Source organism: Artemia sp. Qi Xiang Cuo, chromosome 14 (assembly GCF_049724085.1).
Source record: "Artemia sp. Qi Xiang Cuo chromosome 14, ASM4972408v1, whole genome shotgun sequence".
In the NCBI taxonomy this organism is placed as follows: domain Eukaryota; kingdom Metazoa; phylum Arthropoda; class Branchiopoda; order Anostraca; family Artemiidae; genus Artemia; species Artemia sp. Qi Xiang Cuo.
In genome coordinates this window covers 60209619-60230680 of record NC_142807.1, presented here as the reverse complement: position 1 = coordinate 60230680, position 21062 = coordinate 60209619, and the positions used below count along the sequence as shown (strand labels likewise).

The 21062-nt window shown below is 34.8% G+C and overlaps 1 protein-coding gene across 1 annotated transcript in view; it reads right to left on the bottom strand.

The window, feature by feature from the left end:
* Window positions 1-21062, bottom strand: part of Rich (Guanine nucleotide exchange factor subunit Rich) — a 163860-nt gene that overhangs the window by 109589 nt on the left and 33209 nt on the right. The window contains exons 5-8 of the mRNA XM_089100826.1: window positions 17330-17552; window positions 9189-9459; window positions 7428-7562; window positions 2829-3026 (exon numbers count right to left, since the gene is read on the bottom strand). Of these exons, the coding sequence (XP_088956952.1) occupies window positions 2829-3026; window positions 7428-7562; window positions 9189-9459; window positions 17330-17552 (827 nt within the window). The remainder of the gene's footprint in view (window positions 1-2828; window positions 3027-7427; window positions 7563-9188; window positions 9460-17329; window positions 17553-21062) is intronic.

Here is a 21062-nt window from a genome sequence, read left to right as displayed (position 1 = left end):
CTCTTTCAAAATTGGGCAAATATTCTTAGGCCCCTAACTTTCGATGGGTAACATTAAACTTGATGAATTTAATATATTATCCATTAGCATGAAAATTCGATTCTTTTGATGTATCTATCGTTATCATGACTGTTTCTTAGAGTCTCGGTTACTATTGAGCCACATCACTTCTTACTTACAGTTCGTTAGCACGAACTATTTGATGAATTGCCTTGTTTTGTGTTATTTTTCTTCAGTCTCAGTTGAACTGCCTCGAAGTAATGATTCAAGGGTTGCTTTAATTGCCTGTTTTTGCCTGTTTTTATACTGGTAAAACGGTTGCCCAGCCTTTGTTAACAGTTAGAAAAAACCGTCAACAGTTACTATTTTGTGAAGCAATTGTTTGGTATTATGAGGCTTCCGCAGTACTTAACTTACGTAAGAACTTACGTTATGAAGGTTTATGTAAAATGATGGGCACGGGGAAGCCTTAAGAGGGGGAAAAGGGGGTGGGAAAAGTACATCCAGAGATTTTATACGAAGAGCTGAACGAGTGCTATCCCACTTCAAAAACGAGCTTCTTTTATGTTTTTTAATGTTGTACCAAAATAATTTTAGTCCGGGGGGGGGGGCGGAAGATTATAGATATTAGTAAGATAATTTATGATTGGCCTACCAAAAAATACAAACTATCAGAAACAAGTTAACATACTCACAGACAATGGGTGAATCAATGTGAAAGTTGTATTGAAATATATCATAGAAGAAAAGAATGATAATTCTCTAGCAGAAACTTTTAAAGATGTACTCTAGCAAAGACGCAAAACAGCAAACAGAGAAAACTTTAATGGCTCCCTGTTTTTGATTATTTACGTATCGTGGTGACGCTTTCTAATTAAGTCATTTTGGAATTTAGTATAAAATTAAGACGCAAATACAAAAGTTTAGAAATACCACTTTTTATTAAGATAAGGAACATATCCTGGCAGGTGTAAGCTTAATAGGAAAATGGAGAAAATTGAGAAATCACCACTTCCTAGCTATGTAGTCAGTGGGCCGATAAGGTGTGGTTGATGAAATGTATAAAAGATACATTTTATGGGAATGGGGTGTGATATACTAATTTTATGCCGGACTGACCTCTGGTCCGTTGATTTAGAAATACCTGGGAATATTGTCGGATTATTGTAAGTGTCTAAGTATCTTATTGTATTATATCCTATTATAAATTTCTTATTCTTGTTGTCTCCCTTGGACCACCAGTCCCAGCAGAATATATATCTATTATAAAACCCTGTACTAGTGTATGTTAACTGAATAAAAGTACTGTGTTATAGCCAACCTCTCTACAATCTACATTACTCCCTGAATATACCCAGCTGGTACGCCTCATTAGTCAGGTCATTCCCTAGGGCACGGTACCAAAGTTTAGTTACCTTATGGCCATATTTTATCTCCCTTATAAAGGGAGTAAACAAAGGCATCAACAACAACTTCACCTTACAACCATAGAACCACTTTAAAACAGTTTTACCTAGTCTGGAGATTTTTTAGACATTTTAAGCAATAATTTTTCTTCTTGGAACAACAAAAACCTTGTTTGATCATAATTTCAAAAATGTCAGAAAAGTTGGCTCAATGGCCCCCTGGGAAAGTAGAAGATATTTTTAAAAAGGAAAAAAAAGGAAACTGAGAAATATTCCCATTTAAATCTTGGTAAAGATTAAACTCCTAATAACACTGGACCCCCTCCCCCCGAAAATTTCATGACAGTGCTCCTGTTCGCAGGAGTTTAACAGGGTTGTGTTCTATCCCTCTTTATATGGACAATTTTGATGGACTTGTTTCTATAGGAGCACAGAAAATGCAATGGAAAACACGGAATGGACTTAGATTATGCTGATGATTTAAGCATCCTAGATGAAAGTGTCAGCAAAATGAATTAACTTTTAAAGGTTGTGCCAGTTCAGGGTGCTAGAATAGGTTTGAAAATTAATTTTAAGAAAACTAATTCGCTAAAGCTAGAAACAAGTGAAGATGAAATGGTGACGTTGGGTAACAAAAAGATTGATCAAGTGAACAGCTTCACTCACCTAGGTGGCATTATTAGGAAAGACGGTGGGACCAGTAAAAAATTTAAAAGTAGTATAGCCAAGGCTCAGGGTGTTTTTTCACAGTTGAAAAATGTTTGGAAGAATAGGAAGATAAGTCTGCGAACCAAAAATAGAATATTGGACGCTATAGTGATGTCAGTGGTCAAATATGGCTCTGAAGCATGGGTGCTCCGAAAAGCGGATGAAGATTTGCTAGATGTTTTTCAGAGAAATTGCATACGGATTGTTCTGGGTACCCGGCTGACTGACCGTATATTTCAAACAGTAGGCTGTACGAAAAATGCGACTTTATCCCGCTTTCTAGGGCTATAATGAGAGAAAGGTTGAGATGGCTTGGGCACGTTCTGCGGATGAAGGATGATAAATTGTCGAAGATTGTCCTTTTTAGCCAACCGTCAAGGACTAAACGAAAGCAGGTCGTCCGCGGTCGGGGTGGGAGGATGTCATAAACCCAAGATTTGAGGGAAATGGGAATTTCCTGCGAGGTTGTACAGAAGGCTTTGAATAGATTGGGATGGAGGAGGGACGTGCGTAGCTGTGTTAGCCTCAGGCGGCTTGGTGCTACGGTTAGTTGTTAGTAGTAGTAGCTCCTGTTCGCAATGGATACACTAGCCAAACAATCGTCCACTCAGTCAAATCCGAGATTGAAAAAAAAAAAAAAAAAAACCGGATGGCTGTTTTTTTTTTTTTTTTAAATAAAGCAAGATATCAATATCAATAAACAAAACAACTTACTCTTATTGGCCAGTTCAATGCTAGATAGGAGTATGGAACTTGAACAGTAATCCACAATTTACTGTCAAGGAACGTGGATCCAGGAGTTCTGTTGAGAGATGGCGACACTGCTCGTCCTTCTTTTCGACTTTTCGACAAACCTGGATTGCTCAAATAAATTCTGTCGTCGCCATGTAAATACAAAGCTTGATCTACACTCTGAAAATCACACTAAAATGAGCAAAACACACAAACAACAGACTAGAACGTTGGAAATACGGTTTCCATAGTTTGATTTTTTCTGGTGCTTCCTAGAACAAGTGCCCTTCAAATTGAAAAACAAGGATTTTTTTTACAGAGGAGTTTTCGTTCGGAGGGGGGGGGGGAATTATCCAAATAATTGTTGGTTTCTTGGCTTGATTTCAAAAACGGTCATAAATTAAAATTTAAAAAAAGTTTTTTTAACTAAAAATAAGGAGCAACATCAAAACTTAAAACGAACACAAATTATTCTGTCTGAAAGGAGGCTACCCCTTCCCCATACCCCGCTCTTTACGCTAAAGTTTGTTTTTTTGTGTTCATTCTTTGAGAAAGAGTCCTGAAACACAGAACATGTCAACAAAATCTAAAACGGTTTGAAAAGACTATATCTGATTTTTTTCAAAAAGAGGGAGGAAAACGAGCATTGGCAGGCAAAATTACATAACAAACAAAACATAAAAAATAAACATAAATAACAATTGTATCAACATTCTTTTTTCTGTCACCGTTAAGTTTTATTAAAGGCCTATTCACAATAAGATTTTCCTAACAATAAGATTTAGCTAGCGCTAATTTCAGCCACTCAGATTTTCATATATTTTCTTGATTAGCTGAAAAATTCTATGACTTTTTATGAAAAATCTCTGATTGGCTCATATCCGCACTAGTTAAGTCTGGTTATTAGTCAAATTTCAGTGTCAATGGGCCATTTGAGGATAAAGACAATAGCAATAACAAACACTTGCAATCAATGACCGCTGTTATTTAGAGAGCGTCCATGTGCCTAAGCGTAATCTTTTCCGACATTAAATAAAAAAGAAATAAGTTTTTTCAACTAAAATTAAGAAGCAACATTAAAACTTATAACGAACAGATATTATTATGGATGTGAGGGGGGCTTCTCCTTCCTAAACCCTCGCTCTTTACGCTGAAGTCTTAAAGTTTTTAAATCAACGGCCCTTGTGTTTGAGTAGTCTTTCCTAAAGAATCAGGACAAAAAGTCAAACTTTTATACAGAATTAACAGAATAATTTTTGTTCGTTTTAGGTTTTATTATTGCTCCTTATTTTCAGTTGAAAACACATTTTTTATTTAGTTTCTTACTGTTCTTCAAATAATGCCATTAAATCCTTTCCCCTACCACCGTGTAACATTTCTTCTGAAAAATTCCCCCGTGAACTTTCCTTTCCAAGGACAATCCTCCCCCCTCCGTCCCCGTAAAAAATTATCCCCACAATTTTCCATACATTTCCCAAGAGTAATGTCAAATACTATATTAAAATAATACGGGCACATTGCGTAACTTACATCCCTTTCCCCAGGGACTATGGAGGGTCGTGTTATCACCAAAAGCATAATTATCGGACCTTTCAACTATGCTGAATCAAATGGTTATCTTAAAATTTTGATCAGACGTGTTTGGAGAAGAAATGGACATGGGGGGGGGGCTAATTGAACTCTATTTTTTGGTGACTTAAAAAGGGTATAAGAATTTTTAATTTCTGTTTGAATCAGTTACTTCTTATTTTCTAGGGCCTTTGGTTCGATATGACCACAGTTTATATAATTATCCAGTATGATCTTCCCCTATCTCACCCATTATAAAAACCCGGACCGAGGTGCGAGTGTTCCAGAGAACTTTTTTCCACATAGAAACACAAGCGGAATCAGATCTTTTCACGGATAGATAATTCAGACTGTGATCTAATCGGAAAAAAGTGGAAATCCGCTATTACGAATAATGCACTTTGTTGGAAACAATCGAAAACAGACTAACCCGCTAATGCAGAAAGAAGTAGGAGCAGCTTTTTGTTCGTACCGAGAATGAAGACCAGAAATGATCTGCGATAAACTTACTGGATAATTATATAAACTGTGGATATGACCAACCCTGGGAAAAAAAAAAACAACAAACAAATAAACACGCATCCGTGATCTTTGTTTTTCTAAAAATACAAAATGGGCTTGGTTGGAAGGCAAGCAGCCCTCCTCCCGAGCCCATTCATTTTTAAAACACATCCAGTTAAAATTTGGAGACAGCCATTTTATTCAGCATAGTAGAACGGTCCAGTAACTATGTCTCTAGAAATATTGGGTACCTCAACCCCCCAAAATTATGTAATTGGCCCATTATGCTTTAGAACTAAATGCTGCTTTAAAACTAAATCAAACAACACTGTTTGTATGGTTGCCAATAAGAAACCTCAGCAATATATTGAAAACGAATTGGGGTATTAAGTTGAAACTTTCAGGGCTAATGCTATTAATACTTCTGCTCTTACAATTTAAGTAAATCAAAAGAGTGTTAGTTTATCCAGGTTGTCAAAGTGCATTAACAGACGTTTTTGGAAATGATATTAAATTTGATTAGTCAGGTCAACTTGAGGAGATATAAAATTAAATTAAACAATACTATTTGTGTCAGGATTAAAAATTGTCGAAACGGTTTCTCCAAAATACAATGGATTCTTATAAAAAAAAAACCTAAAAGAGATAATTTTTTTCATGAAAAAGACTATGCCAATAAAAAACGAACAGAAATTAATTTGAAAAAGTTTTTTCCACAAAAAAAGGGTTTTTCAAAGAAAAGTAAAGAGCTTCATTAAGCCAAAAATGAGTACCTTAAGCGTAAAACTGCCACAACTCATCATCACTAAATAAACAAAACTCAATTTATATAAAAAAAAACACAGAAGTTACAATAAATGACCGAGTCAAACTGAAAAACGAGTAAAAATTAACATGAGTAGGGCTGACACCCCCTATGCCTTCTCAAGACCAGATTATAATTAGCACTTTACTGAAAACAAATACATTTTAAACGTTATCACTTTTTTACTTTAATAAATAAAAAATTGTTAAAATTTTAAGGAATATATATCTGAATATGTATATTGAGCTGACAATCCACGGTCAAATTTGTTTTTTTTTTTTCACTTAAAGCATGTGCCTAGTTTAAAAAAATAATTAAAAGCTAAAAAAGAAAATTAAAGTAAAAAGCAAAATTAAAAATGTAATTTAACAGAAACGTTTCAAAAGAGTTCAATTTCGATTCAATGGAAATCCTAAATAATAAATAATATTGCCAGGGACAGCACAGTTAATTTAAAAAAAATACGATAATAAAGACAAAATAAACATAATAGAAAATAAGAATAGCAAAAAGAAAAAAAAGGCAAAAAAAAAACTGTTCAAAGAACCCCACTCTAGTTACAATATCATATATATACCTCTAGAGTTTGAGCCGGTAACCCCTCGATATGCAGCCGAATGCTATACCACTGTGCTATGAGCTATGTAGACATTCCAATAACAAATTTGGTGTCGGTATTTTGAGAAATACGCAGCTTCGTGAAATAATCCCCCCTTCACGCTCACGTAAAGGGGGGAGGATCACGTGAGCATCTCCCTTCACGCTCACGGCTCCCGCAACAAGTAGCTGAACCGGTACCTAAAATTCAGTACCAGCACGACATATGCGTTACGCAAATAGTTTTGTTCCCTCGTTTGTCAATATTTTTAATACTACACTCATTCGTCAATGATTGTATATATTTATTTGTCTTGGCTGATTATACTTTTTATTCGCTGTTGACTTTAAAGGTTTTTTCCTTCAATTTGAACTTGGAGTTATTTTTTATTTACAGATAGTTGGATATTTCAATATATTAGGTTTTAGTTCGACTCTGTGATATTTCGAGTCAACATATAAATTTGTGTGACGATTTATAATAACTAAAATAGAGGATTTTAGAGCAATATTTGCTTCAAAAGAAAATGCTGTTAATCTTCACTACAAATTTGCTAAATGCGTTAATTTTAAATCAACTCTTAAATAAGACCATCAAGAATTGTCAGAGTGATCAATAGTTGTATAAGAAAATTTTATCAGTCTTATAAGCAGTGCTTATATGGCTGATATTTTTATTAGTAGTGCATCTTTTATTATGACAGGAACTGCCACTGATCGGCGTGACCGTGCAAGGCGCTTGACAATAAAATCATTTGAGTTTGAATTTGAAACAAGTACTGTATATGTGAATATGGACAACTTACAAACTGGGCGAATGGGCAACAATATGGGCAACTTATGGGCAACTACAAATTTCACTACTTACAAAAATGGCATCGGCATAACCTGTAATTTAACTGAAACACTTTCAAAAAGCTAAATTTCGATGAAAATGCAAAATAGTAAATAATAATTCCAAAGGGAGAATAGTTAATGTAAAAAAAATAGGATTATGAAGACAAAATAATTAAAGACGATATAAATAGGAAAAAGAGAAAAAAGGAACTCGCTGTTCAGAAAAAAAACAACCTTCAGTTACAAGGTCATATACAAGAAAAACTACTAACCGCACAAGAATTGTATGTATAAGGACTTTTAACAAAGGATATTTGATACAAGGACCCTTCCTCTAAGTTCAGATCTGTCCCATCATTTTGCTTTTTATTTGTAAACCACAGTTGATATCCATCGATCGCCCATTCCTAAAAGCAAACATTAACTAATAAGTAGAGTCCGCAAAAATATGCGTAATATAAATTTGAATTAACACATAGTAAAATAGAACATAGAACATAAAATAGAAAATAGAAATAGAAAATAAAATAGAAATAGAAAATAGAACATAGAAAATAGAACATAGGACAAATATAAAAAAGGTATGGTAAGTAAATATAGAGGTATAGCAAGAACTGAGTTTTATTTCTCGAGAACCAGCTTTCGAAATTTATTATTTTCCTGTTCATTGAAAAATCGGCTTTGACATGATTCTAATTTTTGAAGTAAGACAGAGGTACGGTACCCTTTATTCCTTTTAAATACTAAACTATTTTGGTTAAGACTGAAGAGTGGAATTATTGCTAAAGTGTAAAAAAAAAATGTACATTGATTTCTGAATAAAATCAACTTGATGGAAGTGATGAAAAACTTGAGAACCCTGGCTAATTAGTAAAACCAAAACAGATAGTCTCTGTGAGAGGCAAAGCTGACAAATCTTTTTCTATAATTGTAGAAAAATTATTCATTTCACTTGTTGATAGACAGTCTATCATCCATCCTAGGGTAGAACAAAGGTAGTAAGGCCCAAAGTTGGAAAAATGTCCAGTTTAAATGCTAAAATCCAGGCGTTAACATGTGACTCTCAGCTGTGACTCTCGCCAGCTGTAAGGGTTTGAATCACGAAGAGTGACTTGTAAGTAAGAATCGACACACATGTTTATCTCCAGGGGGAGGGATTAGATTATCAACTGCTTATTGTTGGTGTACTATATATACATCTAAGGATAAGAATCTATCACTGAGAATAACTTGTAATCAAAAATCGCAGGGCGCGTTCATCTTCAGGTGGCTAGGGGTTACATACTTTTTCTAATCGGTCTATCTAGTATTCATTCCAATACATTTCAGAGTAGGAAAACGTGTCTTCATACAAGTGGTAACTCAATGATTATCAGTAATACAGGAATGCAATGATATATATTTGGAATTATTAGTAAAATGTTTGTGTGAAAATCTCAGCGATAGAAACAGAACCAATTTTTTCAGAGCCAAACAGAACCAAATGCTTTATATTTAGAAATAATAATACAGATTATTTTAAATTTGTCTTAGTACAAAGTAACAAGGAATCAGCTGGAATACGTGATGAATCTTATAATTCAAAATATTGATTGGGCGTCAGGAAACAGAGAATAAAGTTAAATCTAAGTAGAAAGCAGAATTCAGAATTTAAAGAAATAAAGTAGAAAATAAAATTTGAAAAATAAAATGAAAAGTGGAAAAAAAACTGGAGAGCATGTTGATAAAAAGCAGAAAAATACAACGTAAAATGCAAATTTTATCTCTACCATCAGCAGCCAATTAAAATCAAATTCAGAGATTCAGAATTCGAAGAAATAAAATAAACCGTGGCTAAAAAAAAAATAATCATGTTGATAAAAATCAGGAAAATTCAAATTAGAAGGCTAAATGCTATCTCTAGGACCAGCAGCCAGCCATATTCAGAAATGCAGAACTTGAAGAAATAAAATGAGAAATAAAATGAAAAATGGCTGTAAAAAAGTAAATTTAAGCAGAGTATTAATTATGAAGAAAAGAAATGAACGACTCACCATACTGTCAATTACAAAATTGAAATTGGTTTGATGAACGTCAGGAGCCGCCTCCCAGGCAAGAGATGAAAACAAAAGACTTCCAAAAGTAGACCATACTGAAAGTCCAAATTTACTCCAGGCCACCGCCATCACAGCACCATCCGGTGACCATTTTACACAACTGACCTCACCGGGACTGCCAGGGTAATTGCGACTGGATAAAATAGTACTATGGGATAGCTGCAATCCTCCTGTTGAATCATCTATAGTGTATATGTAGCACTGAGACCTATGACAAGAAATATATTGAAAAATTGGATAATCAATTGTATCAAAAATGAAACATTCAGCATTCAAGTGAACTAAGTCAAAAGAGAAATCCAAATGTGAGATGGCACTAGTGGTTGGTAGCGCTGACAACTTTCTCGTAGTACCTCAGAAAATAGTGCGCCATGTTAATAACTTCCAACAAATAGGGGCCTACTGATGCTAATTTTAGTCATCACGCAGCCAATGGCCGTCCTAAAAAGTGCCTAGTCATGAGGAGTGGTATTTTTTAGACTATACTGCCAACCTTGGATGGACTGAAATTAGATGGGACTGCAAAAATTTAACTAGCAATATCTAGAACCCTATTAAAGAACTGTTTTCAACATGACTGTCATTCAACATGACACAACGACCATAAGGGTGAAATGATCATTCTTATTGAAGCTTTAACATACTAGAGATTCAGATAAATTTCTGTGATGAAAAGGCTTTATTAACCATATTATGAATGAAGATAATATATACAGTATCAACTTATTCATATAATATCAAATGAATTAACTAATATCAATGAAGAAACCCTGTTCAAAAGCTGAAGAGTCAAACAGTAAACTAAGTACATTTTACCGTACTTCGGATGCTCAAAGAAGTACCTAGGGAACTGAAGCCTCCGCTTCATAGAATTATCATGTTGTAAAAAAAGCGTCTTAAATGCAATAATTTTTTTTTATAATTTTTTAATTTGATCTAGTCAATTTTTGCTTTAAACAAATAAATTCAAAGTAAAAGACAAAGATTTACAAAATAAAAACTTGTAATTTTAATATATATAGATTTTATGTAATAACATATATGTGTAATTTTAGAAGCTTCTAATTCATTCTATATTGCTGTTAATTAAAAAAGAAACTTTCCGAAAAATAATTTTTTCAAAGAAAAGTAAAGGTCATTTTAAACTTAAGCTCTGCAGATACAAATATCTGTTAAAATTCAAACTCAAAACGACCAGAAACTACTATTAAAGCATAAATGAAGCCAAAACGAACAGAAATTAAATAAACAATCATAGCAAAAAACATACAAACAGTAATAACATAAATGAATAAATAGATATTAAAAGGAGTAATGTTTAGATTGAATATGAAAATCAAGCTTAAAACGAAAAAAAAATATTTTGCTATTGAAGCATAAAAAGAACTTAAAACGAACAGAAATTAAAAAAACAATCAATGCAAACAAACATTCAATAGATATTAATGTAAAGGAATAAATAAAACTTAAAATAAGTGAAACTTAAATTAAATATGTAAATCAAGCTTGAAACGAACAAAAATCACTACAAACAAGAGTTTGGATATCGCCTCCTTCTCTCACAGTAAAACTCTAAAACCTACTGCGTCGTTGGTGCTTTACTGAAAACCAATTTTATTACAAGTTTTTTCTTTTGTACTTAGTATTGAAAATAAAAACTAAAATTATAGTAAAACTTTGAACTGATGAGCTTTCAGCAATTAATATCATTATACATCAAATATTCAGCTTAATTTATTAGTTCTTTCTAAAGTTGTTCAAGACGATTATAGTTTCACTACAAACAAGAGTTTAAATACTGCCCCCTTCCTTAATTGTAAATAAAAACCAAAAGCCTACTGCGTCATTGACGCTTAACTGAAAACGAATTATATTACAAATAATTTCTTTTCCAGCTCTTACAGCATTGAAACTGAACATCAAATATTCAATTTGATGTTGTTTATACTTGTCAAGACTGTTCAAGACGCATATAATTTTCAGTGAAACACAAATGACGAGGTAGATTTTAGACTTTTACTGTGAGAGAACGAGGCGACACTCAAACACTTGTTCGTAGTGATTTTTGTTCGTTTCGAGCTTGACTTGCATATTCAATTTAAGTTTCACTTATTTTAAGATTTATTTATTCATTTACATTAGTATCTATTGTACGTTTGTTTGCATTGATTGTTTATTTAATTTCTGTTCGTTTTAAGTTTCATTTATACTTCAATAGCAATTTCTTTTTTCGTTTTAAGCTTGATTTTCATATTTAATCTAAACATTACTCCCTTTAAAATCTATTTATTCATTTATATGATTACTTGTTGTATGTTTTTTGCTATGATTCTTTATTTAATTTCTGTTCCTTTTGGGTTTCCTTTATTCTTTAATAGTAATTTCTGGTCGTTTTGAGTATGAATTTTAACAGGTATTTATATCTGCTGAGCTTAAGTTTAAAATGGCCTTTACCTTTCTTTGAAAAACTTATTTTTCGGATTCTATTCTTTTAATTAATTTTTGTTCATTTTTTATTGCAAAAAGTTTCAAGTTTTAAAAATCCCTTATTTCAAAATCGGACTTATTTTTAAAAATGAAATGTTCACCAGAGTATCAAAAATGGTATCAAAGTGAAAAAATGGGTTTGTGTCCACCTCGGAGTTTTTATTATCTGATGTTTGAACTATTTTTAACAAAATGGCTATCTAAAAATTTTTATCGGATGGGTTTGAGGAAAAATGGCGTGGGGGGGCTAATTTTTCTTCAGTCTCTTTTGAATCTTTAAAACTGAACTAGAACTTTCTATTTTCAATCAAATGAACCCTCTCTGAAGTTTATACGAGCATCCCTTCTATAAGAACCATTTATATCCCCAGAGTATAACTGAGAACGCCTGTCCCTGGGCCCTGGGAGTTGCGTCGACCAAAGAGATTTAATATCTGATGTTTGAACTATTTTTAACAAAGCAGTCATCTCAAATTTTTATCGGATGGGTTTATCCATCCAATAAACCCAAAGGCTTGGAATGCGGGAGGGGCTAGTTGCCCTTCGATCTTTTTTTACTCTGAGAAAAATGAACTAGAACTTTTAATTTTCAATCAAATGAGCCCTCTCTGAAGTTTATACGAGCATCCCTTTCATAAGAACCATATACGGCCCCAGGACATAACTTACAATGCCTGCCCCCCTGTGGCCTGGGGGGTTGTGTCGACACCGGACTTTTTGTTATCTGACCTTTGAACTATTTTAACAAAATGGATATCTCAATATTTGTATCGGATGGGTTTGGGGAAAAATGGTGTATCTGGGGGGAGGGGCTAGTTGCCCTCGGATATCTTTTGACTCTTAAAAAGTGAACTAGAACTTTCAATTTCCACTCAAATGAGCCCTCTCTGAAGTTTATAAGAGCATCCTTTCATAAGAACCATACACGCACCCAGGACAACACTTACAACGCCTACCCCCCAGGCCCTGGGGGTTGTGTTGACACTGGAGTTTATGTTATCTAATGTTTGAATAATTTTCAAAAAACTGGATATCTCCATATTTGTAGCGGACGGGTTTGGGAAAAAAGGGCATGGGGGGGGCTAGTTGCCCTTAACCCTCTTGACTCTTAAAAAGTGAACTAAAACTTTCAATTTCCAGTAAAATGAGCCCTCTATGAAGTTTATACGAGCATCCCTTTCATGAGAACCATACATGCCTTTAGGGCATAACTTAGAACACCTTCCCCCGGGCCCTCGGGGGTTGTATTGACACCAGAGCTTTTCTTATCCGACCTTTGAACTATTTTTAACAAAATGTCTGTCTCAAAATTTTCATCAGATGGGTTTGGAAAACGACGGCGTGGTGGGGGGGGGGTGCTAGTAACCCTTGGATCTCTTTTGAACCTTAAAAAGTGAGCTCGAACTTTCAGTTTCCAATCAACTTAACCCTCTCTTAAGTTTATACGAGCATCACTTTCATTAGAACCATATATGCCCCAGGGCGTAGCTTACAACGCCTGTCCCCGGGCCCAGGGGAGTTGTTTCGACACCTGAATTTTTGTTATCTGACTTTTGAACAATTTTTAACTTAATGGCTATCTAAATTTTTGTATTGGATACACTCGGGAAAAATAGGGCGTGGGGGGGTCCAATCACCCTCCAATCTCTTTTGACTCTCAAAAACTGAATTAGAACTTTCCATTTCCAATCAAATGAGCCCTCTCTGAAGTTTTTACGAGCATTCCTTCCATAAGAACCATATATTCCCCCAGGGCATAACTTACAACTCCTGTCCTCGGGCCCTGGAGGGCTGTGTCAACCCCTGAGTTTTCGTTATATGGTCATTGAACTGTTTGTTTTTAATAGCTATCTCAAATTTCTTATCAGATGGGTTTGAGAAAAAAGGGCGTGGATGGAGGGGGGTGGGGGGCTAGCTGTCCTTCAATCCCTTTCGACTCTTAAAAAGTGAACTTTCCACTTTGATTTCCAATCAAATGAGCTCTCTTTGAAGTTTATACGAGCATCCCTTCCACAAGAACCATAAATGCCCCCAGGGTATAACTGACAACGCCTGCCTCCGGGCCCAGGGGGGTTGTGTCGACACCGGAGTTTTTGTTATATAATCTTTGAACTATTTTTAACAAAAAAAGCTATCTCAAAATTTATGGGGGGGCTGGTTACCCTCCGATATCTTTTGACGCTTAAAAAGTGAACTAGAACTTTCTATTTCCAATCAGATGAACCCTCTCTGAAATTTATACGAGCATTCCTTCTATAAGAACTATGTATGTCCCCAGGGCATAACTTATAACCCCATGCCCTGAAGACTGTGCGGGGAGTGTCCTAATCAAAGATCTATTTCCAGAACTTTCAACTACGCTGAACAAAATGGCCATCTCAAAATTTTGATTGGATGTGTTTGGGAAAATGGTGGGCGTAGAAGGGGTGTTAGTTGCCTTCCAATCACTTTCAACTATTAAAAAGGGCACTAGCCATTTACATTTCCAATCGAATGAGCCCATTTTGAAGTTTCTACGATAACACTTTCTATAAGAACCTTATGTGCCCCCAGGGCATAATTTATAACCCTTGCCCTGAGGGATGTAAGGCGAGGGGGGGGAGTCGTCGTCCTCAAAGACCTAATTTCCAGAATTTTCAACTACGCTGAACAAAATGGGTATCTCAAAATTTTGATTGCATTTGTTTGTGCAAAAGGTGGGCGTGAGAGGGGGGTTAGTTGCCCTCCAATTACTTCCGACTATTAAAAAGGGCACTAGCCCTTTGAATTTCCAATCGAATGAGCCCTTTTTGAAGTTTCGACGACAAAGCTTTCTATAAAAAGCTTATATGCCCCCAGGGCTAAACTTACAACCCTTACCCTGAGAGCTTTGGGGGGAGTGTCCTTTTCAAAAACATAATTTCTATCTGGAAATCAACTACGTAGAACAAAATGGCTATATCGAAATTTTGATTGGATGTGTTTGGGAAAATGGTGGGCGTGGAAGGGGTGTTAGTTGCCTTCCAATCCCTTTTGACCCTTAAAAAGGCACTACAACTCTCGATTTCCAATCGAATGAGCCCCCTCCGAAGTTTATGTGACGACCCCTTCCATACAAAGTGCCTCTGGGAAAAAAAAATGATAAAACATTGGAGCCATATGGCCTTTACTATAGGCAACGCTATAGCGTTACCTCTGATACAAATGTGTAAGTTAAAATAAGTGAATACTACATAAAAGTAGGCGAAACTACTAGCCTCATCCCCACCACTCCAAAAAAGTTTTATACGTAGCCCCTTAGGCAAATTACCAGACAAGCAATAAAACGTTTCCGCGTTGCTCTAGGTGCAATAACAAATTTAAAGAGTACAATGATTAATACCAAGAAAATTCACAATCTGCTTGATTTTCTGTTTTGTTATTGTTTTAGCAAACTTACCCCTCCCCCCTTAAAGAAATCTTGAAAATAAATAAATTCTTGGCTGGTTTATATTTCGAGAATGAACTGAAATAAAGGTTCTAATACATTTTTGAAATATTAGCGATTTTTACATTAACCCTTTTTCCATTCTTTTTATCAAGTTACCCCTTGAGATGAATAAAAAAAAAACCTTTGAAAAAAAAAATGGTAAGAGGGTCGGCATGCGTTACTGATAATAGAAGATACATAACCATGAAGCAAAATTCCTTAAATAAAGTAGATTCCAAAAACATAAACTAAGAAAAAAGAAAGTCAAAAGAAAAAAAAAATCATAACAACACAAAGCCACCTTAGGCCAACACGCCACTAAGCTGCGTCAGTTTTTTAGATATATTTACAACAAGGGTCACAACTTCTCAAGAGAGGCTTTGCCAGAGGTAAGTTCAAACCGCAGCCCACACAATTTCCAAGTTCTTTCTAGAGAATTTACAGAATATCCGCTCCTCGGTCAAAAGGTAGCACTGCACAACGCTGCAGTGTCAAATAAACATAGCGTGAAGTAGGCATGGCCATATCCAACGGTGAGTACCTGGTTTGACCTCCCCTCCCCCACAAAAAAATAAAAAACTGTCCAGATTGCATAAAAGTAGCTAAAATACATGTACATGAGAAGATTTCTTTTTAACCCCCCCCCGCCCGAATAAGAATCCTGGATACGAACCTAGACGGAGTTTTACTCAAAACAGATCTAATAGCCAGTATGACAACCACATAAAATGGTTTACCATACCCTTTTCCAGAGTGAGGATTTTGCTACAAGACAGCAACGAAGGACCCTCCTCACGGAAACTGCAAAGTTGTTCCCTAACTGTACTTTTTGTCAGGAGCCATGAACAGGGTGGGGCTGAGAGCGAGTATTCTCCTCATGTGGCTTACCGCTAAAACAGGTTTGTAGTATATTCAAGTTATATAAAAGAAATGATAAATATCTTCCAGAACCAATAGCTTTACTTAGGGCGCCGAATCAACATTTCGGTTGCTGAAAATTATGCGAGTTAAGGAGCTTTATATTTATAAAAATGAAAATGAAATTAAAAAAAAATACCAAGAAGACCAATACTTGGGCTTGTATAGGACACTCCGAATATATAACGAGAAGATAAGATTTATTCATTATGAAATAGACATACATTAAATTTTACTATTTCCCCAAAGGCTCGTTAGCTTGTAAAAAAAGGGGGAAGACAAACGAGTCACTTACTCAGAAAAAAAATGACCACTTACTCACGGAGAGAAGAGCAAACAGAAGCAGATAAAAATAGCTAAATAGATTGAATAGATTAAATTAATTAAGTGGATTAAATAGACTCCAATAAAATAATAACGTATAAGAAAAATAAATAGATACAAATATATTCTAAGAGGCCAAACAAATTTAACAGTTTTTTTTTAACAAGCTGAAAAAGTGGCACCTTCGAGCTGATTCAGGCAACTTATTCCATACATTATGACTCGCCATTAAAGATTTAAAATTTAACCTTACACATGGAGCATAAGGAACTTGAATGGGATTTTTTATATTGCGAATATGATAATTATTTTTATCAAAGGTAAAAGACAGTGGAACACATAGGGACTGAGGAGGTCGCCATGAAGCTGAGAAAGTAAAACATGCACACGAACGAATATACAGTGATTCGATACCGTGTAAAGTGATAACTCCTGAACGATTAGTTTCCTGAATGAGGTTTCTAGCTTTATTATGAACCTTATAAAGTAGATTTAACAGAGACGGAAAGGTTGACATCCATACTATTGGACAGTAACAAATGTAAGATTGGATCAAGCAGTGAAAAAGGATCTTCAAAATTGATCCAGGAAAAGTAAGTTGAAGCTTCCTTAAAATACCGAGACTCTTGCATATCTACATTTTAATCAAATCAATGTGCCTATCTTATGAGTAAAATTTATAACATATAACAGTAATGTTTGAAGATGTATCACGGGTTCATAAACTAATCAAAACTATGTATATATATATATATATATATATATATATCGTATATATATATATATATATATATATATATATATATATATATATATATATATATATATATATATATTTTCAAAACTAATAAAAACATATATATGATCAAGCTAAACTGTTAAAAATGCTTAGTCTACGTACGTTGTTGATCCACATGCTATAAGTCTGTATCTATGGTTCATAGAAGTACAGGTAACATCATCCCTTGGTATCCAAAGACATATCAACTCTTTTGGGTGGTAAAAAAGACTAGCTGATGTCAACAGAGCACAACGACCATTGTTGAAAACCAAGGCATACCCTCCAATAAGCGCAGAATACTCGAGATTCTTGGCATAAATTGTAGGTTCAGATGGCAAAAATGCTGGAATAATATACTCAGGGTAAAATTATGAATGAATGAACGAATAAGTAAAAGATTTATTTTAAACGACTGCTCACAAGCTCGAATGTCCGAATTTGCAGTCTCGCCAAATAAATATAGATATTAGAAATAATACGGCCACGGGCTGAATGAAATACTGTCATACTGTATACTCTTGACTCTAAAAATCAGGCAAGATAATTTAACTGCACAAGATTGTTGCCGGTAATACTAAGGAAAATTAAGAGAGAAAAACAAAGAGAGACAAATTATTATTTATCAATACTTATTTGTTTGTACCGCTTGACAAGTGAGAGTATAAATGATTTCCTCCAGCAGTCATGGATACAAATCATAGGGCCAAGAACAAACTAGTGTATTTACTAGGATTAGGCAGGAGTAAAATCTGGCCTTGGCATCTGCATTTTAAGCCACCAACGAGGCCATTTTCTGTGTGGGTGGACTTCAATGTATTATCTTAATGCTTTTAAAGGAAACAAATATATTGTTCTCGAGGTTTTTGTAATAGTGTTATGGTCAAGAATTTCAATAAACATGAAAATAGTACTTTTGCATAATCCTAGAGACACACGGCAATATCATCAGTCGGTATATTTACACTAGTTTTTATGTTTTATGATATACGAGGCAAAAAGATTTTCATTGGAACTCATTTCGAAAAAAAAAAATGGCGTTGAAAATTTTCCAAAAATTGTACCAACTTTCCCAAGAAAGTTGGGTCGAAAAAAAATAAGAACAATGATAAACCAAAGTTGATACATAAAATTGGATGCTCAGAAGAAATTCCATCAAGAAATCCAAATTGACTGGAGTTGAAAACCGAATTTTATTAAAGAAAAAACCTACTTAAAAAGGAATCTAAAACTCTTCAAACAATTTGCATATAACCAGGAAGAATTGAAATAGGCCAAAAAATATTTAAATCATTCTCATCACCACCTTTATATATATATTATTTATATTACAGCCTTCACTAATTTACTTAACTTCTTTTAAATAATCGCATATAAAGTGGGGAAAACCAACCCCAAATAAGGGGAGCTTACGGTTAAAAAAAATTCCCACGAAAACATCTGAATTTCCGATGCTAGGTGAGGCAAAAAACGCCTGGTTCTGCTGCAAGCAATGAGGAAATTAATTTTGGAGAAGATTCGAATAAGGAATTCGAAGATTCGAATATTCAAAAAGTTCGAATAACCAATTTTTTTTTCAGGTTTTTTAGAAAGGTCAGTATCGATTTTTATTTTATTTTTCCCCTTTAATTGTGCCTCGCTTTAAATCTCTAGCCGTCCTAGCCGAGGATTAGCATGCTAGGCTTGAACCTTTTGTCAGTGGATCGACAGTGGAGGACAGTGGATCGGCAGTGGAGGACAGTGGATCGAGTCCAGGTCTTACTGGTTATTTGGTTTGGACCAGGGGTCAGTGGCGTGAAAGCTTAGGCAGAGTAAAGCCAGCTCTAAATGGGTACCTGGAAAAACATGGGGAAGGTAAACAGGAATGGTCTGCGAAAGAAGAGGATGGCTAGTCCCCAGCCCCTCATCGCAGTTCCTGGATGAGGGGCCATGAAAAGGAGATCATCACCGCTTGTAGGGACTGTAAAGTCCCAATGCCGTTTTTTTTTAAGATTCGAATATCAAACAGATCGTGGTAACGAACTGTACATAAGGAGCGACCCGGCTCAATAGTAACCGAAACTCTAAGAAATGGATACCATTTTGATATCTGCAGATACATAAAAAGAATCAGGTTCTCATGGTTGTTCAACACATATAGGTGTAATCTAATGAAGTCTTACGCTTTAAATATTCTGAGCCTGAAAAAATTAATCTTATTTTCGAAAAAAAGGGGGAAACTCCAGCTAAAAGTGATAGAATCTTAATGAAAATCAAACCATCATATTCAGCGTATCAGAGAACCCTACTGTAGAGGTTTCAAGCTCCTACCTAAAACATGTGGAATTTTATATTTTTTTGCCAGAAGAAAGATCACGGATGCTTGTTTATTTGTTTGTTTATTTTGTTTTTGTTTTTTTTTCCAGGGGTGATCGTATCGATCCAGTGGTCCTAAAATATCGCAAGAGGGCTCATTCAAACAGAAATTGTAAGTTTTAGTGCGCTTTTCAAGTGACCAAAAAATTGGAGGGTAACTAGGCCCCCTCCCGCGCTCACTTTTTTCCTAAAGTCACCCGATCAAAATTTTGCGATAGCAATTTTGTTCAGCGTAGTCGAAAACCTAATAAATATGTCTTTGAGGATGACTTAATCCCCCAGAGTCCCCGGGGGAAGGGCTCCAAGTTAGGAACTTTGCCCACTGTTTGCATGTAGTATTTGTTACTTGGAAATATGCAGACATATCCAGGAGGGATTTCTTCTGGTGGGCAGGGGGGTCGAAGGAGGAAGCTACGTGGGAGGATATTTCCATGGAGAATATTGTCATGGGGAAAGGGACACCTATATGACGGGGGCCGCCGGATTTCCCAGCGTTATTTAAAAAAAGATCAGAAATTAGATAAAAAAACAAGTTTTTTCAATTAAAAGTAAGGAGCAACATTAAAAATTAAAAGGAACAGAAACTATTACGTACATGAGGGGTTCTCCCCTAGTCAATACCTCGCTCTTTACGCTAAAGTTTTTTTGTACTTTCAAAAAAGCTATCTATTCTAATTAAACCGCCTTTGTGATTTAGGGTCATTCTTAAAGAATTGGAACAAAATTCGAGATTTAGCGTAAAGAGCGAGGTATTGGCTAGGGGGAGAACCCGTCATTTACGTAATAAAAATATACGAATATAGAAGTTCGTTACGTAAGTTATTTCGTAAGTTACGTCAGATCAAAATTTAGAGAATGCCATTTAGCCAAAAAAAGTAAAATTAATGTGCAATTTCATTTTAATTATTCATGTACGGCGAGCCAAAATCAAAGCTGCATTAGTTCAAAAACGTTCAGAAATTAAATAAAAAAAACAAGTTTTATTAACTGAAAGTAAAGAGCGACATTAAAACTTAAAACGAACAGAAACTATTCCGTATATGGAAGAGGCTGTCCCCTCCTGAACGCCTTGCTCTTTATGCTAAGGTTTTTCATTGTTTTAACAAATAGAGTTATGAGAAACAGTCAAACTTTAGCGTAAAGAGAGAGGCATTGAGGAGGGGACAGCCCCTTCCATATACGGAATAATTTCTGTTCGTTTTAAGTTTTAATGTCGCTCCTTACTTTCAGTTAAAAAAAAAAAAAAAAAATTTTATTTAATATATATAGAAGTTAATTAAACGACATTCTCACATATGAATTTAAAGGCTGCTTACATTTATAACCACTTCGTTATATTTCACAAAAAAGAACACTATATTTCATATTTTACTCTATTTTATTCCTATTTTTGCGAAACACATATTGTATATTTTACACAGCATAGTTTATTTAGAGATACTTTGAAATCCCAAAAATTAATTTCTATAAGACAAGTTTCATTAATAAGAAAAAAAACCCT